Source organism: Spodoptera frugiperda, chromosome 23, assembly GCF_023101765.2.
Source record: "Spodoptera frugiperda isolate SF20-4 chromosome 23, AGI-APGP_CSIRO_Sfru_2.0, whole genome shotgun sequence".
Taxonomy (NCBI): Eukaryota; Metazoa; Arthropoda; class Insecta; order Lepidoptera; family Noctuidae; genus Spodoptera; species Spodoptera frugiperda.
In genome coordinates, this window is record NC_064234.1 from 4,126,517 (window position 1) to 4,152,892 (window position 26,376).

General features: G+C 36.9%; 3 protein-coding genes across 4 annotated transcripts in view; 2 read left to right on the forward strand and 1 right to left on the reverse strand.

The window, feature by feature from the left end:
* LOC118266894 (uncharacterized) overlaps nt 1-9,807 on the forward strand; it is a 53,834-nt gene extending 44,027 nt beyond the window's left edge. The window contains exons 2-9 of one of the 2 annotated variants that reach the window (XM_035580510.2): nt 464-905; nt 1,729-2,013; nt 2,094-2,569; nt 3,070-3,254; nt 6,527-6,722; nt 7,073-7,285; nt 7,652-7,882; nt 8,104-9,807. In XM_035580510.2, coding sequence (XP_035436403.1) covers nt 464-905; nt 1,729-2,013; nt 2,094-2,569; nt 3,070-3,254; nt 6,527-6,722; nt 7,073-7,285; nt 7,652-7,882; nt 8,104-8,267 — 2,192 coding nt within the window. In that variant the 3' untranslated portion in view covers nt 8,268-9,807. Of the gene's footprint in view, nt 1-463; nt 906-1,728; nt 2,014-2,093; nt 2,570-3,069; nt 3,255-3,965; nt 4,162-4,244; nt 4,458-4,709; nt 6,044-6,526; nt 6,723-7,072; nt 7,286-7,651; nt 7,883-8,103 lie in introns of those variants that run through there. The other variant, XM_035580511.2, reaches the window with a different exon arrangement.
* A 1,220-nt stretch (nt 9,808-11,027) lies between these two features.
* LOC118266836 (granzyme-like protein 1) lies at nt 11,028-13,700 on the forward strand. The gene is made up of 5 exons (XM_035580420.2): nt 11,028-11,085; nt 11,641-11,789; nt 12,213-12,364; nt 12,759-12,973; nt 13,223-13,700. Exons 1-5 carry the CDS (start codon nt 11,028-11,030, stop codon nt 13,681-13,683), a joined length of 1,035 nt encoding a protein of 344 aa, XP_035436313.2. The 3' UTR covers nt 13,684-13,700.
* A 2-nt stretch (nt 13,701-13,702) lies between these two features.
* LOC118267107 (uncharacterized) lies at nt 13,703-25,786 on the reverse strand. The gene is made up of 9 exons (XM_035580903.2): nt 25,537-25,786; nt 24,897-25,250; nt 24,506-24,719; nt 22,632-22,795; nt 17,642-17,793; nt 17,056-17,263; nt 16,456-16,656; nt 15,998-16,136; nt 13,703-14,389 (listed from the first exon to the last, which is right to left on the reverse strand). The coding sequence occupies exons 1-9, from the start codon at nt 25,658-25,660 to the stop codon at nt 14,155-14,157; spliced, it is 1,791 nt and encodes a 596-aa protein (XP_035436796.2). The 5' UTR covers nt 25,661-25,786; the 3' UTR covers nt 13,703-14,154.
* Between the last annotated feature and the right edge of the window lie 590 nt (nt 25,787-26,376).

Here is a 26,376-nt window from a genome sequence, read left to right on the forward strand (position 1 = left end):
GTGATGTCGGTTTGGACTATTAATTTTCATACTTTACCAAATGCATTAGTTTTGTATCTATTGTTGTTATATTTTCTACCAACAACTTTGACCTACAAGATGCAATCTAGGACTATATTATAATATTAACAAAAACCAAGTCAAACTTGGCATCTGCACTAATTTCCATTGTGGTCAAATAAAAGAAAATTTTCTATTGAAATAAGATTACGTTTGTATCTGTTTCAACCATTGAGTTCAAGCAAAAACTGGCTAATTTAAATGAACTTCCAAACAGACCGAGACGACCTCCACCCGTCACCTTGTACCCAACTTTCAGGCCAAGTATAGAGATGACATTGGTCACAAAAAAAAGAAAATAAAGTTTTTTCTGTAAACTGATACAATTAAGATAATTTTATCACTATGGCAGATATTTGTCAAGACTGAACAAAGACTTAAATGAATTTTCTTTCTTTTACAGAAGCCATAAGCACAGCCGACGATCAATCAACATCTGCATCATGGTGGCAGGCAGGCACAGCTACTCCGTTCCGCGAGAGCTCCAGCAGCGCCTTCTCCTCCACCCACGGCCTCGTACAAACTCACCCCTCGGGCAGCGACCCCTTTGCCTCCTTTGGTAGCATTGGCAGTACTTCTGGACCTTCTTCAAACCCATTCGCGTCCAGCGGCAGCGGTCCGTTAAGCGGTGGCGTTCGAAACAACCCTCTGCCATCTTTGGCGAGGAATGCCAACGGGAAACCTTCCCTGAAGCATCTGGACTTCACAAGCAGTGCGACAGCCGAGCTGAGGAGGAACCCAGCTCTGTCAGCCCCTGATGAGTGCGCTCGTGCTTGCCGGGAGAATGAACCACCAAGGATTTGCTACTACCACTTCACTCTTGAGTTGTACACGGTTTTGGGAGCGTGAGTAGCCTTTATAATTTTTATTTGGGCTTATTAGATACTTTGTAATTTTCTCTGAATCATTGTGTTGTTTCAAATAGAACGGAAAATAATTCACGCGAACATATAAGGAAAATTGTAGTTGATTTCCAAAGTAGCTCAATGCGTACTAATGCTAATGAAGTTTGTTTCCTTTGCACCTACGGAAACAAAGGAATCATTGTGTTTTTTCAACGGATATAAACCTATTTGGAACCAAGGTGTAAACATTGCGACAGATCATTCGGTGACATTGGATGAGCGGTCATCGCTCTTATTTCCAACAATAATAACAGACTCCTCGTTTCTGATTGAAGTTGCAGCACTAGCAGCTAACAGAGTCGGAAGTCTATTCAATTGTGCCTCTATAATTGCACGGATCAGACGTTTACTTTACAATCACTGTTATCGTCTTATATCACAACAGTTTAAAAAAAGGCTTAAGACTTGAGTAACTCCTTACCTCATTGTATTTCGTAACAGCTCTGCCATCTGCGCCAAGATCCCGAGATAGTCGAAAATATTTTCGAGATGCTCACGCAAAGTCGTGCGCAGGAAAAAATCGACCTAGCGACCGACTTTTCCATTTCGCACATTTTACGCTTTGTTTCACACCAACTGTTAGCGGAATCCAATTCAATGCCGTACTTAAATACAACGATCCAAATTCCGTTAGGCCACGTAATTGATAGGTGACGACAGGACTTATGCAAACTACATTATTTCATTATAGTGTACGTATAGTGGGGTAACAGATATTGATAAAGAAATAGAGCATAACTTATGTCACACATTCCATTTGCAGGGCGTGTCAAGTATGTACACCAAACGCTACGAATGTGGTATGGTCGCACTGCCAGTGTGTGCTGGCCGATGGAGTCGAGCGTGGAATCCTCACCGCGAACAGAATGTTGCCGGGACCGTCCATCCAAGTGTGCGAGAACGACAAAGTTGTCATCGATGTAGAAAATCACATGGAAGGTATGGAGGTGACCATTCACTGGCACGGAATCTGGCAACGAGGCTCTCAGTACTACGACGGTGTGCCATTTGTGACGCAGTGCCCCATCCAGCAAGGAAATACTTTCAGGTATGTGATTTCTAATTATTTACTCTTAAACTTGTGCCTGTTAAATCACAACTTCTTATATTGTAAAATTTTGTTCACAGATATCAATGGCAAGGTAACGCAGGTACCCACTTCTGGCACGCTCACACTGGTCTTCAGAAGCTTGATGGTTTATATGGCAGTATCGTCGTACGTCAGCCACCTTCCAAGGACCCCAACAGTCATCTCTACGATTACGACTTGACTACCCACGTAATGCTGCTTAGTGATTGGTTGCACGAGGATGCCGCGGAGAGGTACCCAGGTCGTCTTGCCGTCAACACTGGTCAGGATCCCGAGAACGTGCTGATTAACGGCAAGGGTCAATTCAGAGATCCCAACACTGGCTTCATGACCAACACGCCCCTGGAAGTGTTCACCATCACGCCCGGCAGACGTTACAGATTCAGAATGATCAACGCTTTCGCGTCCGTGTGCCCTGCTCAGGTCACTTTCGAAGGCCACAATTTAACTGTTATTGCGACTGACGGCGAACCTGTGCATCCGGTACAAGTAAACACCATCATCTCGTTCTCAGGTTAGTTTTGTACAAGGAAGCAATAAACACACACATGTTTACGAGTTAGCTTTCGAACAATGGCCGTTGTAACGATATATACAGAAGAAGTTCCCCCACACGTGATTGCACTCTTTTATGAGTGGCGACAATTTATGCAGACGGGAAATGGAAAACAATAACATGTTTACTCGTCTTGTCATCCTATGAAAATTTAAACGGTTCCATGATATAACTTTAAATAATCAAGTCAAGATTTCTCTTATAAATTGTTTTACATCCAAAGAAAGTTTAGTGTTATATCGTAATGATACCGGCATCAATGTAATTAGCGATAATACAATCGATTACGATTTTAATAAGACACGCCTATGTGTTGTAATAAAGTGTTTAATTAGCTAGTGCACTCAGTCGAGCAAAAACATTGTATAACATACATACATGCTTCCTATTTTACAACATTTGCAAATTATCTAGATCCTAATGAAATTCATATTAAAATGTTATAACGCATGTTGCAGGCGAACGTTACGACTTTGTAATCGAAGCGAACAACATTCCTGGAGCTTACTGGATCCAAGTCCGAGGTCTTGGCGAGTGCGGTATTAAGAGAGCCCAACAATTAGGTATCCTCCGATACGCCAGAGGACCCTACCAGCCATCTTCGCAGCCACCTACTTACGATGTCGGCATTCCTCAAGGAGTGGTGAGTAGTAGTAGCCAGTGTAACATACAGCGATACTGTAATATATTAAAGTACCACTTGTAGACCAGTAGATGATTGAAACTATGATTATGTAAATATTTCTTTCTACCTTTCCTCTAAGTTGGTAGTAGTATGACTAGAAGGATGGACCACTCGTAATCATGGTGCAGTGTTCTAGTTGGTGTTCGTGGCGAGGTGCATGGCGTACGTAGCCCGTGGCACGAGACTACCCGCCTCAATTATTAAACAGCGGATATTGCATACTGAATTCTTGGTGCCGACACGACAGCCTCGATTAAACATGGTCCAAGTGTCGACTTTATACCAACTCGTTGCTCAAACATAAGTACCGGTATAGAGCCGATATGAAACAATTTTCGCAGCAGTGAATAAATTAAAGCGAAAAATCAAATTATAGCTGTTGACGAATTAGACCATGTACAGTCAGGTGAAATAGTTACCGGTACCAATTACCGGTTTTGTAAATATATCAATACCAACTTGTCTCTGTAGTAATTTCAAATTCGACTACATACCGATGTAGCGGTTTGTGAGAAGGTGTGTGTTTGCACTTTGATTGAATTTCTGCAAGAGTGCAACAATTTTACAACTTTGTAGTTTTAGTAACTGTAGTCAGTTGAGTAGTATATAATGTACATTTGCACGTATTTCTAGTAATTGCACGAACCTTTCTCCTCACTAACTATCCAGGTGATGAACCCGCTGGACGCGAGGTGTAATATTACCAGGAACGACGCTATTTGCGTCAGTCAGCTGAAGAACGCCAAGCACATTGACCCAGCTATCCTTCAAGAAAGGCCTGATGTTAAAATCTTCTTGCCTTTCCGTTTCTTCGTCTATAGGCCCGAGATGTTGTTCCAGCCGAACACTTATAACAGATATTTAGGTAAGCTATTAATACAAACATTCTTCCTTAATACATTGCGCGTAAGTATCGTCCACGTTATAACATAAAATCAATATCCGCAGTTGCCCCTGGAGGAGATCACGTGATCAGTTTAATAGACGAGATATCATACATGGCACCGCCAGCGCCTCTGATCAGTCAGTATGATGACATTAACCCCGAACAGTTCTGCAACGGTGACAACCGTCCGGCCAATTGTGGACAGAATTGCATGTGCACACACAAGGTCGATATACCTCTTAACGCTGTTGTCGAAGTTGTGTTGGTAGACGAAGGTATGTATTCATTACATTATATTTAATAACCTGTCAAAATTAACTTAAATCAATACAACCACTTATAGTCAATTTATAACTCAATTTGGTACTTATTTACCGATGTTATCATCACGTAAATCGATTTGTTTCTTCGCTAATTATATACAACGTCGAATACAATAACGGGAAGTAATGCATCACGTATACATAGATTACGATTACGATAATTATAATAGATGCAAATTCTTGATTGTACTTTCCATTTTCCAGTTCAAATCGCAAACTTATCTCACCCGTTCCACTTGCACGGATACGCCTACAACGTCATCGGTATTGGCCGATCACCTGACCAGAACGTGAAGAAAATTAACCTGAAGCACGCTCTCGACCTCGACAGGAGAGGTCTGCTCGAGCGTCACCTGAAGCAAGGAGACCTCCCCCCGGCGAAGGACACCATCGCTGTGCCGAACAACGGCTACGTCATTATCCGTTTCAGAGCCAACAACCCCGGCTTCTGGCTGTTCCACTGCCACTTCCTGTTCCACATCGTCATCGGCATGAACCTCGTCCTGCAAGTGGGCACCCAGGCCGACCTTCCTCCCGTACCCCCCAACTTCCCCACATGCGGCGACCACCTCCCTCCCATCTCGCTCCACTAAATTGGTTCCTAGAAAATTGCCCAGTTTTTGCATGTGCAAACAAAAGTACAGCACACAGCTATGTACAGTTGATTTAAATATGTTAACTAAGTGTAAATTTATGTTTGTTTTGTGTGATGTGTCCGGCGGATTCGAAGTGCTCGATTCTGCCGTTTGTGTTTATTTTTTTACAAGAGTGATTCAATGGGAGTTAATGATGGTTTGTGATTTTATTTAACAATGGATGCACTCTCTCTGCGAGTTGACTTCAATTTTAATTTTATGCCATATTCGGTGATATTTTCTTAATTACGTTTTAATTATTGATATCGCCAATAATATGTACTTTGAGGCTCTTGAACCAACAATTATTACTTTCGCGTATTGAGTATAGTTTTAACAAGACTTGTTCGTCCTGTAACTAACAACTTGCCATTATAATTTTATTTTCACCAATGATATATTTATTACTTGTATATATTTAAAAATTACTTATTAGACCTACTTGCTTAGAATTGTAAGACTTTTCGTACCCTGCCAATTTTGCATGCACCCTTACCGTTTATGATAAATGTAAATAAAGTACTGCGGACCTTTTGTAAATACACAGTAGTATGATCACTCTGTACCACACCCGTACACATACGAAGACTGTATATTGTAACGTAGACTATAGATATACAGAACGCGCACGTGAAGTTACCATTAATTAAGAATTTTGTTAATTGTTACGGCTACTAGAAGTCAGTGTGATTGTGCCAACGGAAATTTCATAAAATAAATGTCGGTGTGTCCTAGTCGATTGGAAACGACAACACGCAACTAACATCGAACATAACTTGCAGCGAAGTAGGTATATTTTGCTAAACGTAAACGAGAATAAGGCGTTACGATTTATCATAATAATATAAAAATTACTATAAGAATGTAAAATTTTATACCATTTAATAAAATTTATGAAAAATAGCGCTTCATTTTATTTACCTTGTAGTGTATGTTTATTTAGTTATTGAGTAGAATTAGATACACATCAGTTGTAAAAAACTGTTGTATATTTGTATATAAAGCACTAGTATTCTTTCTATATACTTTAGATAGATGACTTGCATGGATTGATTTGTGCATGATGGGTATTCCAGTAGACATCTACTTGGCACCGAGACACAGGTTGTAAATGTTCTATATTTCTTTGTGTAAATATCCTATTTATATTTTATAATAACAATGTTACTAAACCATTCTGTGTGTGTAAAGCTTTTAGCACATTAAGTCGCTTCAATAAATCTAAATGCTAAATTAACAAGAATAAAGCATTGCTATACTGTTTAAGAAATAACAAAAAAAAAGCAATGCGATTAAAAATATTTGGAAAAAAATTTTAAAGTTCGCACATATTGCTATTATACAATTTTACTTGAAATTGTTTTCTAACCCTAAATAATGTTATAGATTCTAAACCCATTGGACGCAATCTGCAATGTAAAGAGAAACGATGCGGTGTGCGTGAGTAACCTGAAGTCCGCCAGGCCGGTGGACAAGGCCATCCTGCAAGAAAGACCTGATGTCAAGATCTTCCTGCCGTTCAGGTTCCACTTCTACAAACCTAAGGACCTGTTCCAGGAAAACACTTACAGAAACTACTTGGGTAAGCTTAGATTACATTACACCTTTATTTTTAATAATACTGAAATCAAAATCAAATATCAGAATCTCAAAGAAATTAATAAACATGATAAATATCCCATGCAAGTTCTAACGATATTGTTAGTGCCCATGTCAGTTTAACTAAAAACTGAAATCAAAGTTATTTAAAGTCCTATCCTAATTACTGAAACAATTAATTTATTGCATTTAATGCCACTTCATCGCATGACACTTCATAATACTCTCTGATAGTCTACCAACCTAATGAAAACCCTCTTGTCATAATTGTAATCAGTACACACAATATCTTTTAACCAATAATGATATAAAAACTCTATTCCTTCATTCCAGTGGCTCCCGGTGGTGACCACGTGCTGAGTTTGGTGGACGAGATCTCGTACCGAGCTCCACCAGCCCCGCCGCTGTCTCAGATGCATGAGCTGTCCCCAGACCTGTTCTGCAACGGAGACAACAGACCCGCCAACTGCGCCGTCGACTGCCGCTGCACGCATATGATAGACGTGCCACTCAACTCCATTGTTGAGATCGTACTCGTTGATGAAGGTAAATATAATTAGTTTGGTGAAATATTTTTAGAGATATAGATAAAGATGTAGAGAAACTAATTAAGATATTTCTGTTAAATGGTAAATTAAAACTTAAAATGTTAACTGCACTTAAAACAAGAAATCAGAGGCTTTAGTACGAGTTTGATTTACAATTAACGTAATCTCGTTTCGTTTTCGTTCAACGTAAAGTATACTTGTACTATGGGTTTATTTGTAGGACACATACGTTTTGAGCTAATTAGAATCCGACACAAAATAGAAAATAATATATTTTTCAACGAAGCGCCCCATGCGAACTTTTCCATTCAAGTACTAAAAACCATCTACACAAATCTTAACATAAACATTTTTAAAATTACAGTACAATCACCGAATCTGTCGCATCCGTTCCACCTTCACGGTACTCCATACAACGTGATCGGTATCGGCAGATCTCCAGACAAGAATATAAAGAAGATCAATTTGAAACACGCCCTGGACCTGGACAGAAAGGGTCTGCTACACAGGCAGTATAACCTCCCTCCCTTCAAAGATACTCTTGCTGTACCTAACAATGGGTACGTCGTATTAAGACTGAAGGCTGATAACCCAGGTAATAATTTCACACTTATTTTTAGATGTATAAGGTTTATATTAGGTTGAACAGCATCAATGTTAAAAAATCTCTTTTCAAACATAACCAGTTTAGTGCTTTTAAATAGGGTTTTCTTCTCTTCTTGAGACAGACGCTTTATCAATAATGATGCTCTCAAACAGCTGTTGTTATATCGAATTGATTAACGCTGAATTCTAATATATTTGTTTCTATTTCAGGATATTGGTTGTTCCACTGTCACTTCATCTACCACATAGTAATAGGTATGAACCTAATTCTTCACATCGGCACACAAGGGGACCTGCCCCCCGTGCCTCCGAACTTCCCTCGATGCGGCGACCACCTACCAACGATCACTCCGCCGTACTTCCCGATACACTGAGACAATCGAGAACTCAATGATAAATCGATATTCGTAATCGATTTGTGTAAAAAACCAAACAGGAGTGTAAAGCATCGCGTACTGCCATATTTTGTTCTGTTGTTGAAATATGAACAACGTGCGAATGGGATAAATATTTGTTAATGTTGTCTTGTAAATAATGTTCTAAGCTTAAGTTGCTGTTCTAAATCAAACATCTGTATCGCGTAAGAGACCAAAGTATTTAATCAGATCACGATCATTATTTATAGATGTAAGGATACGACCAGCTTGTGATCGAGATGGCGACTAGATCCGCCATTATTGAATTCCTTTGATGTGTGTAGTTAAATGTTATTGTTACTCGTTTTATAATTTTGTACATAAAGTTAGAATAGGATGTGTTATTGTTAGGTTTATGTAAGTAGAGGGACGTAAATGTAATGTTATTCCTAAATAAATTTTAAAATAAAGGGGTTAAGTGCAAATACATAATTACCAGCTCGCAATATTTAGAATGGTTATTGTAATTACATCCTTCCGACAAGACTGCACAGTTTCTTTTGTCTGGGCCTGCGAACACTTCACTTTAAATTGTTTGTTTCCATCATGTGTCGGAAGGGCTTGATAGGCCTTTTAACTTTATAAAAACATGTTTAATCAATTTACCTCAAGTTATCGACCATCATGTAACTTGAGACCGTAACCTGCGTTACGGTGTGATGTGTATCTCTATGCAACAATTGCAATGATATTAGTTTGTATCGCCATCCATATAATTTAGTTCATGTACAACTCATATTCACTCTTTGAGATGGTTGCAAAGCGCTCACGAGATAATCTTTCACTTAAGATAAAAACTAGCATTTCTAACGTTCAGAGAAACGGTACACGGATGCTTGAAGATAGAAAAAAATATAAATGCATGCGTAATTAATACTTTCATCGCATTCTAAACAATGAATCATCGTTAATACGATTTTAGAATTACCTTTGCAAAAATATGCTAATCGATTTGCTTAACATATCGTGTGCTCTTGCTTGCTACTGTTTACTTTTAATATTCTCGACTCATTATTTACTCAAACTCGTTTTTACTTATCTACTGACTTCCATTTTCTAAATCCAATTTCAAATTAATTTTACGCTTTCTTTCTTTTTTCGGCAAGCACTTTAAATAAGTGGTAATAAAAACTGTTTTATGCGAAACTTTTTAATAACGTTCAAGTAAATCAACAAATAACTCATTAGATTAATTCATTGTTTATTTTTTTTTGTAAATACCGTGAGAATTGGGTTGATTTGTTTCGTGTTAAAGCATAGTTGGCCTAGATTGTAAGTATTTATCTTATTTGAAAGATTAGCTCTAAGCGACCAATAAACAGGCACAGGGTAATATTTTGTCATAAAGTATACACCTGTGTTGGGTCTGCAATATGGAAAGACTCCACCCTTTTCCATAATTTTACTCTTTAAATTATTGTCATTAAACTCTTCGAACACCATGTCGTATGTTTAGGAAACAGTCATTTTATATTGAAAAATAAATGTTTTGTAAATATTTTCGTGTTTAGTATTCTTTTATTATTTTTATATCACCATCACGCCTGTCATGTCCTATTCTGTGACATTACATACCTACAGAGAATTTCGGAAGTTTAAAAATTTACAAGAATACTTGAGCCGAACAGGCCAACAAGTCTCGTTGGATCAATTCCTGCATAAAAAAAATCAAATCGTTTTTCTGGGTTCAGATGGTACATAATCCTGACCCGGAGCTGCAGACTACCTAGCGGGTTTACAGGGGTTCTGAGTCAAAGGGCAGGAGTAGGAACGGGGTGGTTTTTAAACAGTACTACAGTAGTACACTCCCTCTCGTCTAGCCACAAGGCGGGAGAAATCATTAAATTATTTCCTTCATTTTTAAAGATGGTATGTGATGAATTTGTGTTTCTAAATAACATTCCATAATCACGTGTCGTGGATGTGGCACGAAAAAAACCTACAGTAGGACAGTGTTTTAAATGAAAAAGAAAACATCTCAAAAATTAGGGCCAACTTTAAAAAAACAGCAATTATGAAGTACTTATTGGCAAATAGTAGATAATAAATCCGTAAATCTGTTCACATTGACAGACAAATATTTTGTAGTTAGGTCGATGGCACGACCTGGTCCAATATTTTAATTACCCGTATGTATGATGAAATATAATTGTCAAGGTACTTTTATGTTTTGCAGGGGCTCTAAACTATTGAATTCTCAATAATAACCTATGACAAAGTTCATATCAGTACAATTTTAAGCGTAAAAATATAATATAAACTACGCATTGTCTAAAAAGGTGATAATGGTCATTTTACTCAGTAAATGCCATTATTAGCCCGGAATCAGGAAGTTCGGCGGTGTTTCACCCCCGTGCCACGGAGAGCACGTAAAGACGTTGGTCCTGCGTCTGACCTCTCTCCAATCGTGTCGGTCTGCCGTCCCATCGGGTTCTGAGAGTGAGAGAACAGAGAGTGCACCTGTGTTTGCGCACACACTTGTGCACTATAATATCTCCTGTGTAGTGAGCTAGTCTAGTTAGACAGACTGGTCACCGTGATCGAAATCGATCATGGAGACTTTTTATTTAATAGTTAATTATGTACCTACTTGAAACAAAGTATTCAAAAGGTTGAGTATCTGCAAATATGAGCACAGATAAGGATTTATCTAAGCCCAATGTTATATAACTCGGTGAGAACTAATTTTCCAGAACAATTTATCCACCGAATATTGCGATGAACTTCACTGTGACATTTCTGCTGATTGCCGTAACATATTGTTTACTTAACACAGGTAGGTTTGTGATTCTATTTACGATTATTACAAGCATTGTATCACTATACTTGGTCTACCTACTCACGCTAAATTCAGTCACCGAATAAACCCAAGTAATAAAAAAAAATAAGAACAGATAAAATTAGTAAGTGCTTAATACTTAATAATACAAAATAGTGTGGGAGAGCCATGCTTCAGCACGAATGGGCTGGCTCGACCGGAGTGATACCACTGCCTCACAAAAAACCGACGTGAAACAACGCTTGAATAATGTGTTTCGTTGTGTGATCTAACAACCCATAAATTCCTAACCCCTAAAAGGTCGGCAAAGCACTTGCAATGCCTCTGGTGTTTCAAGTGTTTATGGGCGGCGGCAATTGTTTACCATCAGGTGATCCATCTACTCGTTTACGGGCCTATTCCATAAAAAACTTTACAAGATAAGTTGCCCGATCAAGCAAACCTCTTTTAATTTCCTAAAAAACGTAAGAAAAGTAAAACATTAAATATCTACATCACTGTTTATGGACATTTTAATTGTGAGTGTTTTGGTAATCATATTTATATTTCTAGTAAACACAAAAACGTTAAAGCCAACGAGTAAGATAGTGGGTGGTCACGAGGCGAGGCCGCACAGCCACCCGTACCTGGTGTCGCTGCAGAGCAGGTTCCTCTGGGTGCGAGTCCACGTCTGCGGGGGAGCCATCCTCAATGAAAGATGGGTATATAGAGCATCATACATGTTTTTAATAAAGTGAACTAACTATATTCGATTGAAAAACAGAAAAAGAAAGGACGTGGAGTAAAGAGAATGAGACTCCTTCTCCAATCAGTGCTTTTCAGTAAATTTTTCACGGTGCATAACAAAATATTTATTTAAAAGTCACATTTTGACCATTCAAATTATACAAATTTAGATCATAAAAATGTTTGATATCGACTGTTCAAATCCGACTCCTTTTCATATTTTATAGCAATCTACAGTAATGTGTTTGCTGCGCGTGAGTATTGTACACCGGTCTTTTCCATTCAACCAAACTATGTTTATTAATATTAACAAACATCTAGCAACCTTAAACTTTAAAAAAATTAAATATGATTAAGATGATAGATGATTAATTTTTGTTTCATAAATTGTTTTCCAGATTTTATCAGCCGCCCACTGTGCCATTGAGTCTTTCTTGATTCGATGGCTGCCGCTAGATGTCGTGGCAGGCATACATGATGTCAATAACTATGGCGAACGAGCACAAATCATCAAGATCAGCGAACGGATACCTCATCCTCTATATGAAGGGTAACACACTACTACTTCTATTTCCACACCGATACAACCTTCAAACCTTCAACAAAAGAGCGTACTCCTTTTTAATGGCCGGCAACTCGCCTGTGACTACTCTGGTGTTGCGGATGTCCATGGGCGGCGTACCATTAGGTAACCTGTCTGCTCGTTTGCCCGATATTCCATAAAAAAAAACAATTTTCTCACAGTTTATTATAATGGATCATGTCAGGGTGCCATAATTTTAGTTCAAAGTCCAAAAATTCAGACAGAAAATTTAATGACTCAGAGAAATCGCTTCATTCGAAACATTTTGTAGCTAAAAAAATATGTTAACCCACTAAATCTCTGCCTGTATATATTCAACTTGTACTTTTTTGGGTTTACAATGTCATTTATTTCTTTCCAGTGGTATCGGGCCATATGACATAGCCGTGTTCAGCACAGAAACTCGGATTAAGTTCACAAAGTACATTCAACCAGTTAATCTTCCAAATAACTACAAATTTCGTGGTGGATATACACTCAAACTACCAGGGTGGGGTGCATTGAAAACTACATTCTTCTTCCCCGACTTGCCAAGTAGATTGCAAGAAGTGAAAGTAACTCACATCCCGTATAACGGTAAATATTAATTTACATTAAATATGGATTTAACTTTATCTTTTTAGTGTAACTATACTCTTAACATTTTTAAAATTAATTCAAAACTGCGAGTAATTGGACAGGATTATTTGAAAATCAAAAATTGTATTAGTACAGAACTCGATATCATTCAGCTTCTCAAGTTGTTAATTTTAAAACATTCCTTTTTATTATAAATTGAAGGACTAAAAGGTAGGAACATTTCTCAACCTCTAAATAATTACACAGATTGCTATGCAGCCATTGAAAAATTAAAAGAAGACAACGAAGTAAATCCACTGGATAGAGAAGCAAATATCTGCACGGGACCAACGAGTGGTGGAATAGCAGCCTGCAGCGGAGACTCAGGTGGACCTCTCATACAATATGTTCCATATAGCATTCTGGATCCAAACGATTCTGTAGAGGATAATACAGAACGATACAACGCAAGTTATTATGACTGTAACAGTGAACCAACCACAGAAAGATTAGAAGAAATAGAAGGAACTACAATAGACATAGAAGGAACTACAATAGGAGATGATACAACGGACGATCCCGGAAGACAGAATGAAGATTTAGTTCCAACTGTAATAGGCGTTGTGTCCTGGGGTGTGGCTCCCTGTGGACAAAAAGGTGCACCCACTATTTACACTAACGTGTCCACCTACATAGATTTTATTAATTACAACATCAAGGAAATGTAATGAAATAATCTTTGTATGTTTTATTTTTTTTATTTCCACTCAATAAATATTTTTAATTTCATACAATATTGTTTTTATTATAGTATCCTATTCGTTTGGTTTACTACGGCCGACAACTTCACCGCCTGTTTGAACATTTTAGTGTCTTGAATAGTCTTCTTATATATTATCTTGTTTTTTTGGACTGAGAAAATATCAATATTGTATACTTACTTAACTAAGTTCTCCAGGTAACCATAGCCTTTTTTATAAAAGGATACCATTTCATTTCTAGCATGATGAAGATCAGTTTAAATATTCATTTCCCAACTTTTCAGTATTCTCATCTTACCTATTTCTTAACTGTCAGAGTATGACTGAGTATTATTCATAGAAGCACCATAACATACTTAACCTAAGTTACAAACATACTTATAAATATTACACACTAAAATCACAAGACCAAAGCACACTATCAGTCTATTAGGAGATTTAGTTCAAGAGAACGTCCGGTGGTCTGTAGTTACCGCACTTGGGTAATGAGTCTACCACAGCCTTGGGTATGGTTTCTGGAACCCTGATCATGATGGCAGCAGGGACTGAGGAGAGGGCACAGGACCTGCACTCCAGTAGCCAGGTTCCACCACGGTCTATTTTGATCCTCACTATTGTGTAGCCTTTGTTCGGCACTGTTATCGTGTCCTTCACTGGTGGGTTTTGGAGATTTCTGGAAAAGAGAAAAGTAGAGAGTTACGATTAGGTAAGCTGTTGTATCTGTTTTAGATTACATCTTTATTAAATAATTGTAATAACTGTTAATTGCTGTTATTATTTCATTTATGTTAATACAAAAAGTTACAACGTTAGGTCTCCCCCATTTGACTACATGCTTTTAATATTCTGCAGAAAGTAAAAAGGAAATGGCTCACCAGGGGGTGAGCCGAGGGGATGACTGAAATGTAATAGGGATTACATGGGGCTTAGAACACAAATGGTGAAAAGTCATTGTACATTGTACAATGACATAACGTGCCGTAATGTGCACTTCTGCCTGCCCCTTCAGGTATAAAAGGCGTGACGAAACTTAAAAAAAGTGACTTTGTATCTTCAGCAACAATTACATACCTACTTAGACTGACAGCAGTATCTACTAATAGTATATAATCATAATAATTTCCCTCGATTTACTAGATGTCATTATGCAGATAATGTGGTGGTATTAGAAAACTCTTGGGTAACCACGACACGTTCAAATCGCATCATTCAGTGTCACCATAAAAGAGAAAGTGAAGAAATTCGATGCAAGCCATGGAAATGTTTTGTTGTTTATCACATTATTATACACTAACGTCAGCGACTCCGTCCGGATGACGGTAATTCGTACGTGGATATTTTATTTCTCAATTTTCAGTAACTCTGACAACGTGACATCTTATAAATATCTATTAGACCCAAATACAGCTAGGCCCATAATAATTGTTTGGTATCGATCCATTAACACCCACTGCTATTTATTTTTTCAATATTTTCAATGTACAGAATTGACCCTTCTACTGATTTATTATATGTATAGATCAGGCTTCTATAAGTTAATTGTATGCAGATTAAAAATAAACTACCCGTATAATTATTATTAAAATACACAACTGATCTTAATATATCTAATTCCATGAATTCTCTGCTAATAATTTTCATTCTTAAAATAACAGTACCTACGGCGTGTGTAACCTGATTCAAGGATATTGAACAAGTTTTAAGCAAGAATTCTAATATTATGCTCAAATCCGGTTACATCATTAAGCCGTAGATAATATATTTATATTTTTTTTATATTTAGTTTGACTCATAGATGTTAAACAAATATTTGGTATTTAAAAATCCATTCCTGTAAATGACTATAGATTGATTTAGCAGCCCACGCGCGTCGATAGCTGCATTTACCTCTGCCATTGGCAACATGCCGCTCGTGTGTAAGAACTCTTATACGTTGGTATTTGTGATATGTTACTCTAACATCACCCACACAAAAGATTACTTTACGTATACTTGGCGCATTACAATAATATAATATACCAAATTGTGTAGGGTTTTCAAACCGCTCCAGAAGTTAATTTACTTTAAGATCTTTTGTCCAATGGCTTGTCTGTCACAAGTTGACTAACTAGAGCTAATAGAAGCTTTAAGCCTTTAACCGCCATCAGAAAACTGTTGAAAGCAAATCTTGGTGACCTACGTGGTGGTTAACGTATTAAGCCTTTTTTGCACTAGGACGAATTTACATTGACATTGATTCTATAATCACGGAATTAAAAAATAATTATTGAAAAATATTTACCTTGATATTTTACCATCTTTATTCAACTTCTGGAAGTCTTCCTTGGAGATCGGTTTGTCTTTGGGATTCTGCCATGTGGCGATCACCTGCATGTTGTAGCCATGCATGTGGAATGTGTACGAGTCATTGCTGCCGAAGCCTGAAAATTCCAACAAGACAAAATTTTAATGAACCAATTTTCCTTTCATGGATAATCCAAGAAAATTAGAGGAATTTATACATATCCCCTTTTTATATTGTAATGCTAACCGGGGGTACCATATATTATTAAAATCTGATCGGTAGTTATCAAGTTTGAAATTTATTTGTTTGCGAGTATCACTCTACAGACTATCTACGACTGTACGTGTCTCCAATGAGATCACTATGTCATCAGTTCTCAAAATATCTCCAGCTCATTGTCTCTTCTTAAATTATAATAAATGCATGTTTCTCTACACCAACCGAAACATACTGACCTTCATTAACTAGGGCAATTTCCAGCACTTCCCCTTCAACAGCATCCAGCACTTGTATGCACTGGGCTTCCACCTGCGTCTCCTCCTCCCCTACTTTGCAGAACATGTCCTGCCTCACGTCCCGAGGCCGTAGTAATATCGGCACGTTAGGGTACAAGAAGCTCTTTTTGTTTATTTGGACAACACCATTTTCGTGAAGAGCTGGAATAAAAAGATAGATAAGTTATTATTACAAACAAATAATTTAAAAATCCGTTCTCTAATAGTATATTCATGCAAATCCAGTGAAGTGCGGCGGCGGAGCGGCGTCGGAGCGGTGTCGCTCGACATGCCACAGATATTTCTATGTAAAACAACGCATCTACACCGCTCCGGCACCGCACCGCCGCCGCAATGCATCGTGTGCCCCCGATTTTATTTCTTGTATAGCAGGATAGCCTTATTTGGACACAACGGCACTAGAAGTCAGTGATCGATAAGAAGACAATGTGACAAGACAAAGTGATGATAAGATAAGTAGGTAACGAAATAAACATTATAAAGAAAATATACTATTATTCTAAACATATTTCAAAGAACTATATAAAAAAAAGTTCTCACCGAATGCCGCAGGGAAGAACGGTTTCTTAGGAATAGCATCACTGATATATCTAAAATCGAGATCAGCTTCTTTCACGTGGATGATGTTTCTGTCGATGCCAAGGTACACTGACTTCACCTCCGACGCATGACTCTGGTCTTGGAGAGATTCCAGCATTTGGCCGCTTACCACCAGGTCTGATGCAAATGACTCTTGCTTGTACTCGTTCTGGAAAACCAACCAAACTTGGTATAATATTTATGACAACGTCGTCATCTCATATTAGACACAATATTATTCAAATGAGTGACGGTATCTGGTTGACAGTGGATAGAAGCCAAGAACTAAAGATTGAACTCAGTGGCGTTGACTAAATGCACCAAGTGATGGAAATAGGTTGGTAATGGCGGTAAGGCCTATATCTAACAGAAGATGAAAAAACCTTCTCCTAAGTCCGAATTATATTAGGCTGAAAACCGTATCACAATCGGTTCAGCCAAACGCGAGATAAGCGCGCACAAACATACATACATACAAGTCAAACTGAGAACCACTTTATTTTAGGCTGTCAATAAGTTCACAATATGATCAGAAATATCTAAATACCTGGTTTTCATCCAACATAGCAGTATAGTTGAATCCAGAATAGATGAGCATCGCGTTAGCACCGAGACCAGCGCATGCGCCGGTACCATGCACCCTCACCCAGTACCCACCGCCTTCTTCGGATGCACGCACCACTGCATCCATACGCTCACCTTGAATAATAAAAAATAGGAATGATGACGGAATATGAAAATAAAAATCTATTTAATCCATCAGTTAGGTAAAGAAAAAATATTAAACACGTGTTCTTTTTATTTTGTCGTATAAGACAAATCCTTGGTGGATACTTTGATTCGTTTTATCCACCAAGGATAAAACGAATCAAAGTTTAGGAGTGAGACCAAATGCGTCATTTCTACGTATAAAATGTACCTAGAAGTGAAGTCATGCGATATTTCAAATCGTTATATCTGCGAAAGTATTTGTTCCCGTAAGAAAATAAATATACGTGTCTAATGTTTTAAAATAATCTACTAGACGAACATTAAAATAAACATTTACCCTATTAGTAAGATAAAACCGCATCATTCTATAGTAATTAAGAGAAACAACTTTAATAAGTAGACTCCACTGAAATTTAATTACGCCGAAAATGAGAACAATTATAAAACTACAGTCTATGCATTTTCTGATCTTGATTTCGTTTCAAACGCTGCCAGTGACCTTGTTTTTATTAATTAAAATGAAATAATTCAAACGAAACTAGACATTAAAATAACACATTAATATTAAACAGACGCTACACAACCACACTGTTATAAACCAAACAGTTCAAATAATACGCGAACGACTTTGATACACCAATTATTTTGCATGACATGGTAAAAAGAATTAAAAAAATGAAACTCGAAACTAGTACAACTTTTCTCTTTAACTTTAACAAATTATAGTAAATTAATGTTGTGTTTCACGATAGTTATTATAGAAAATTAAAAATGTTAGAACTCGAAAAACCAGTAAAAGACAATAGAAAGTGAAAACACAACAAACGAAACTGGTTACTTATAACGATGACCTTAAACTTAGTGAGAAGTAACACGAGCAAGATGCATACCTTTCTCTTCTTAGATGAGGAGAAAATAAATTCACTTTAAAATGCTTTGGTCAGCGAGCAAAAAATAGCGCCGAGTACTTGAACAAGTACCGTTATAGCGTAGGCAAATAGAAATTAAAAAGAAATCCGTAACATTTTGAATGACCGCGTGGATTATAAACGTTACTGTGTAAATAAGTGTACGGATACGCTCTGGATTTTATAATTAGTAAAATCGATAACTTAGATATGTAATTCCTAATTCATTTCTGTTATGTTACAGCCTTACTTATAAACGATCACTAAAGTTAAGACACAGTTAAACTACATATTAAAAAATATTTTAACTCATAAACGATGATTAACGCTAACTAATGTCTTAGCGACTGCTTAAATAGCTGTCAACTTAATCAGTGTCGGACCCTTGTTTAAAGACTTTAATTACCAAAATGGCGTCCGAAATTCGTAAAAGTCACAGCTGTGGTATATCTCAACAATAACACCACATGCAAACTTCGCATTGAATTGAGTTCTGTTTGCTGGGCTTTGTTCCGCTACTTAGGAAAGTGAAGTGGATAAATATTAAAAAATGGATATATTTGACGACGATAATGAATTACGCACATACCGTGCCGAGATAGAAGAAATAAGAAATTTCAGGAATATTGGTTCAAGAAGGAGAGTAAAAATATATAATTCAAGATCGAACCCAATGGAGGAATTGAGTGGAAGCGACTTCAAACATCGCTACAGATTCAGTAAAGGAAATATGGTAAAAAATATAAATATCTTAAGAAACGACTTGTCCATGGATAGCCGGGGCGGCAGTATACCTGTGGAGTTGCAAGTAATGGCAGCTATAAGATACTGGGGCCGCCATGAGATTCAAGAAGACTGTGCGGAAATTCATGGCTTGAGCCAACAGACTTTATCAAGAACTGCTAAAAGAGTGTGGGAGAGCATGCTTTTAAGTGTGGGAGAGCCATGCTTCGGCACGAATGGGCCGGCTCAACCGGAGTGATACCACGGCCTCACAGAAAACCGACGTGAAACAACGCTTGCGTTGTGTTTCGTTGTGTGAGTGAGGTTACCGGAGGCCCAATTCCCCCTTCCCAATCTTCCCCATTCCCGATTCCCGAACAACAACCCTTAAATTCCTAACTCCCAAAAAGCCGGCAACGCACTTGTAACGCCTCTGGTGTTTCAAGTGTCCATGGGCGGCGGCGATTGCTTACCATCAGGTAATACGTCTGCCCTATTACCGGCTTGTTACATAAAAAAAAAAATAGTTGCTATTGCATTGGCTTCGAAAAGTTCCATTTAGATTAAAAAATGCCTACAAATTTAAGAGAACAGACTGAAACTATTCGGAAATTTGAAACAATTTGTGGGTTTCCCCATATTACCGGTGCAATAGATTGCACCCATATTAAAATAAAAACGTTTATTAACCATTGCTTAGTTAAGTGACGTGTAAGCAGTGTTTATAAGTAAGAAATAGTTAATTGATAATTAAGGAGTTAATGAGTTATTAGTTAATTAGTTGCTTAGCTGTTGATTAGTGGATTTTTATAAGTAAGGCCGTTATTGTTTTTCTTATAACTGATTTCATTTATAATTATTTTTTCTTTTTTTTGTAAGCAATGACCTACGTTATAATTTTGTCCTGTGTCGTAGGTGCGTTTACAAACATACAAGGTTCACATGCACATGACATCCAGACCCGAAACAACAATTTTTAGATTACACAAAGAGTTGCTCCATGCGGGAATTGCACACGTTGCACAGCAGCCAGTTTCCCAGCCACCGCACCAGCCGTGTAGTCAAATAATGACAGTGTCTATTTTTTTTATTCTACAATGATCCCTAATTCAAACTTTTCCATGGTAGAAGTTGGAACACATTACGTATTTTTATTGGATTTCCTTACCAAATTGAAACATTCACCCGTCGACTACGACAAAAATATAAAACCTGTTTAAACTGTTAATTTAAACTGTTTTTGTTGTTGAACTGAACAGCGAGTAATTGACGTATGAGCTATAATGCGCAGTCGTCTGAATAATATTTTAATGAGTTCGTTGGTATTTTGTCAATTCATTAATTTAAAGCAATTGAAGATTCGTTGATTTCCCTTCACAATTTGAGTTATTACTATGACTTACACAATCGAATAAAAAAGAAATTTTACTCTAACGTGCGAACTTGTCATTCACATACCATATACTTAAATTGATAGTGATAGTTTTTCGATCACAAGTGATAAAAGTGATGTGGGTAATAGCACGTCGGTTATTCAGCCAATTGTAGTAGATGCTACTTTCTCCGAAGTAAAAGCTCATTCTATCGTACAACAAATTCCGTTCACTCTCTTGCCTCTAAGGGATTTATTCGTCAAGTTTATTATTAGGAATTACCTTTATGTGTTTGTGTCCACACATAAATTGTGCAATAGCTACTAATAAATATTCTGTGATGTAAGTTATGGTGTTTATTTCCCTTAAATTTGCATTGTAACATATTCTATGGCTGTTTTTCAACAATGCATATGCAGGTGCAGAGGTGCAGTGAACTGTACTTCCTCTTACGTAATTATGCCCATTCAATAGTAGGCTTTAGCCACTATTTGAAATTTGTCGCTAAGAATCGACTTCTTATAACCCAACCACTGGTAATAAATAACAAGACAAACTGGATCTATTAATCATTTAAAGTGCGATTAAACCGACATTAATGACAACTTGTAATGTTTTTTTTTTACATTCATGACAATGGTACTTTTGCACCAGAGATGTGCTATGTAGCTATGCTACGTACATGTAATAGCTAAGCTGTGAAACTATGTGACCGTTTCCACTGATAGATACTAAGCTATGTATGCAATGTATCGATAGTAGGGAAGTCATCCATAGCACGCATCTATAGCGCGTATCTTTTCATATAGAAAACATAGCTTAGCTGAGTTCGTTTGCAATATTGCTAAGCTATGTGTACCAAAGAATATAATTGGTGGAAGCCAAACGCATCCACAGCAACGTAGCATTGCACATCTCTGATGGAAAAGCACCCTAAGTCTCAATAATTATGTATGCGTCAAATCGTAAATATGATTTCCGATGCTAATAAAAATGGTAAACTGCAATAGGTCCATCGTGAACGGAGGCACCTTGCAAAATGTTTGAGCAACACGTTTCGACACACTTCGTGTGTTTAGTAGACAAATGTTTTATTTTTAATATTCATAGAGCTATCACATCTTGTCAAGGTTAAGGAATTAGATGTTACAAGGCTAAACCCCATGACCACCAAAAATAACATAACATAACATCACGTATATGAGTATAAAATAAATTTTCACCAGTTATGTTAAATTGTAATAATATCGTTTTCAGGTACATCACGGAAAAAAGATCATTTAAGTCATTGTTATTATTGAGGACAATAAATACTTCTATTTTTTTTTTACTCGATATTTCATTCGAGATACGGTAAATAGGTACGGAACAGACGTTATCCGAGACGCACTAAATATGCAGACGTGATTTTATGAACATTGACAATATATTAATTTAACATTAAAAAATACCTATAAATAAACGTAACATAGTATCACGCACATCGCATTTGTTTACTTAAACAATATTTAACAAAAACAACAAAGAGAAAAGTTGTAGGCAAAAGTAAAGAGGTACTATCACCCATTCACTTTCATGTTTACCACTTGGTAATAGGGAACGAACTCACCATGCATCGGACTTCTATGAAGAATCATTTCACAATCAAAATTAAAATCCAACGCATTTTCCCCAACTGCTTATAAAACTGCATTCATCATTAAATTAGTCGATGCATACATTCATAGATATATGATATTTCTATGCATACATTCGCAGTAAACTTGCAAAATATTCCTATATTTGTAAATGTTTACCTAATCTTAAATAATGATTTCCTTACCTGGATGTAACTCCACGTTTCTAGCTAAAACTGGTTTGGTTGGTTTCCCATCGGTTGCAATCACCACCATTTCGTGTTTCTCTATAGTCACTATCACGGGGCATTCAGTTGCAATTGCATTTATGAACCTCAGTCTGTACGCGAACCCAGCGATTACGACTATCCTGGAAAATTAAGATGAATATTTTTAAAAGAGTAGCTCTATCTTAAAAAATGATAGTATAAAATATGATAGTATACGAAGACGTAATATACCTACCAATACTCATGTGCCAATCTTTCTAATTAATAACTTAATGTAAACACGGAATCATCACAATATAAATGTATTCTAGTCTAAATAAACTGCGTCTCTGTCCTCATATATGTATGCATAAGTATATTAATTCCACATAGTATAAAAAATGAACTTATTTGAAAGAAACATTATACCGTGCACTGAATAGAAAGGCCGTGTGAAGCAGGTACTCTACACAAGGTAACTTGCAAACCACAGACGTCAATGCCAACTGCAGTTTCACGTACATAATACTAAAATATGTATTACTATAATAATAAACTTGAAGCTTATGATACCATCGACTGGGCCTAATTATGAGTACATGCAATTGTAACTTATAAGACTAAATACTTGTGTATTGGCAACTATATTAGAAAAAAAATTATGAATAATACCCAATAAAAAAAAATTACGTAGGTAAAATTTTACACCTTGTATAATTCCATAGAAGTATATCTTCATTGATTGCTTGTCTGTAGTGATTAATAGCCATGTGTCAATCATGAGTCTCAAAGCTGTATTTCTAATCTATCTAGACTTAGCAATATTCTAGTCTAGACTAAACTAAATTGAATTAGAGTGTCTGTTTATAATATACATATAGTAACTGTTTTTTACTACATACATACATATACATATACATGGGTACACCAAAATAATATTTTCTACGTTTTTTGTCTGTCTGTCTGTCTTTTTGTATCCGCTTATCTCTGAAATGGCTTGTTCGATTTTGACGGGACTTTAATTAGCAGGTAGCTGATGTACTAAGGAGTAACTTTTTATTTGTCATTAAGTCCGTAATCCACGCGAGCGCATCCGCAGGCATCAGCTTGTTCAATAATAATTGCCTACCATCTCATTAAAAACAAGTTTTAACTTTCGTGAAGATCTAATCGATATGTCATCGCCATTAACATTAAATGAATGCCTTTACCACGCTACCAGTTTCTTGCTAAATAACTGGTAGTTAACTAAACCAGTTAACTTTCTTTATGGAGTAACCACCGGCACCGAGCCATTAGAAATAAAGTACTCAATGAAATACTTAATGCTTCCATTAACGAACGGATGCAATGCGCAGTGCAGTAAACTACGACCGTCGAAGATCTGTAGGTCATTATTCTTTTCGTCCACGTAAATAAACAATTTACTTGAATTTGCTTCTAGCATCATATTTTTCGGTAACGCCTTTAATTCGTTTTTAAAGAAACTCGGAGTTATTTAATAATTAATTAACCTAATCCTTAGCAATTGTTTTACATTCGAAATCGTGACTAAGGAATAGTTTAAGTAATCATTAAATATCTCTGAGTACGGCAGTTAGTACATATTACATTTGGGTTTATTTGTACAGAAAATCCTGAACTCCAAATTTTCATAGTGCAAAATTTCACTTTGTATATTAATGTTACAGTAATTTCACTTTTACACCCAATCAACGGAAGGCTAAAGCGTTTCGTAAACGCTAGACACATATATCGACCAATATAATGTTGTGAAGGTCAGGGCGTTCTATAAGTACCGCGCAGACCTCTACCTACGTCCTAAAGGTAAAAAAAAACACAAACAACAATCTGGTCTCGAAACTACTTACTTCGAAACATCTCCATCGCCATTTATAATAATTTCATCTGGTTTCAATTTGCTAACATCTTCTAGCTTAGCCGTCAACAGTTCTGGGAATTTAGCTCCTATTGTTAGTGTATTCTCAGCACTCCTGTCGTAATCATACAGAGACGAGTGATGTTCCAACGGCTGAGGCTGATTTATTATCAGAGGACCGTAAACACCATCACTCTGATGTGACACTGCAACAAAAACCTGACACGTTGACAAATGGAATTCAACTAGGACCTGATTTGAAAAAAACCGGTCAAGTCCAAAATTCACGGACAGCAAGTAATATTTTTTTTGTTGAGTGACTGGATGTTATAAAAATACTCGTATAAATGGAAGCGAATCATTAACATAGAGTGTCGATGTACCTGAATCAGCGTGATAGAAGAAAGTTCCTGGTGAAGTTGCAACAAAAGCGTATTTGAAGGTTTGTCCATATCCAATAGGACATTGGGTTACCATGGGTACTCCATCCATGTAAGGAGTTCCCTTCTGCTCAATGCCATGCCAATGGATGCTTATATCTTGGTCCAGAATTCTGTTCTCAACTTCAACCACTATGATGTCATTAACACAGGCTTGAATGGGAGGTCCTGGAGTCTGTCCATTGATGGTGATGGCTGGTCTTCCATCCTCCTGGATCGTTGGCTCCACTTTGAAGTTGTAGTGACACCGTTTTGGTTTCACGTTGAATTTGCAAGGTCGGTAGCACGAAACTTTATCTGCAAAGTTATCATGTTTACGATACGTTTGAAGTTTGTTTACTTTATATTATTTACGTACTCGTAATTTAATTACATTCAAAAATTCGGTTCGACTTTTTGTTGGTATAAATAGGATTAGTCCTAATTTTATGTAAATGAAAGAATGAAACGAAATGTTGGTTCGATTCTGTTTTTAAAAATTAAAAACAAATAGTACACATTCTAGAACGTGTCAGTTAATCGTATAAAATTAAAAGTAAGTCTAATTACAATACCTTAGCCAAAACAAAAAATAAAACATTACCTAAATTTTTCGTTGTATCCTCAAAGAGTATATTAGTCCCAGAGGGCGCAAAACTCTCAAGAGAGGCTTTTCCATTATTGCTGATATTAGCAATTATGAAAAGGCAACAAACAAACACTTTCATTGTCACAGAATTATTGGCAACTAGCTGAACATTTATTGTTTGTAACAAATAGTTCGGGCACTACACTACCGCACTGCGCGCGAACGCCGCGACTGACGTTTCGTTCACAACTAGCTTAGTGACGAAAAGCGGTTTCACAGACATGTGCTCTCGACCCCGTACCACGAGACTTCACCGGCAACCACAACTCACTTTTCGCATCGCTAATCGTGAACAAGTAACAACTACGGGTACAAGGGCAAAATCTACCGTTTGTGTATCAAAAGTTATTGGTAGGGAGGACAGGAATTGTTTGTAAGCCGTTCCGTTTGCTTGCGCCGTAGAATCAATGCGTTGCCTTTACTATTGCTGAAATATAAGACTTAAGGAAAAAAAGTGGTTCAACTCTTTCATAGTAAGTACTACTATGTACCAACTGAGGAAAATATTTTTTTTTTGTTTTACAATGAAGTTACGACATTGTTTACAAGTCTTCTATTTGTCCGTCGAAAGTAAAGTTTATACCAAATTATTCACGTGTTTGTTCATCAATTAGAAACTTTTAGTTTCCATAAACTCTTTGTATAATTGCCGAAAGAAAAAGGTGTAAAGCTAGTGACTGTCACTGTGTTACGTAACTTAATGAATGTTTCTTGTAGGTAACGTTTGTCATAGGATTTATAGGGATTAGTTATAATATCGACGAGATTTATTATAGAAAGTAATCTCTACTAATG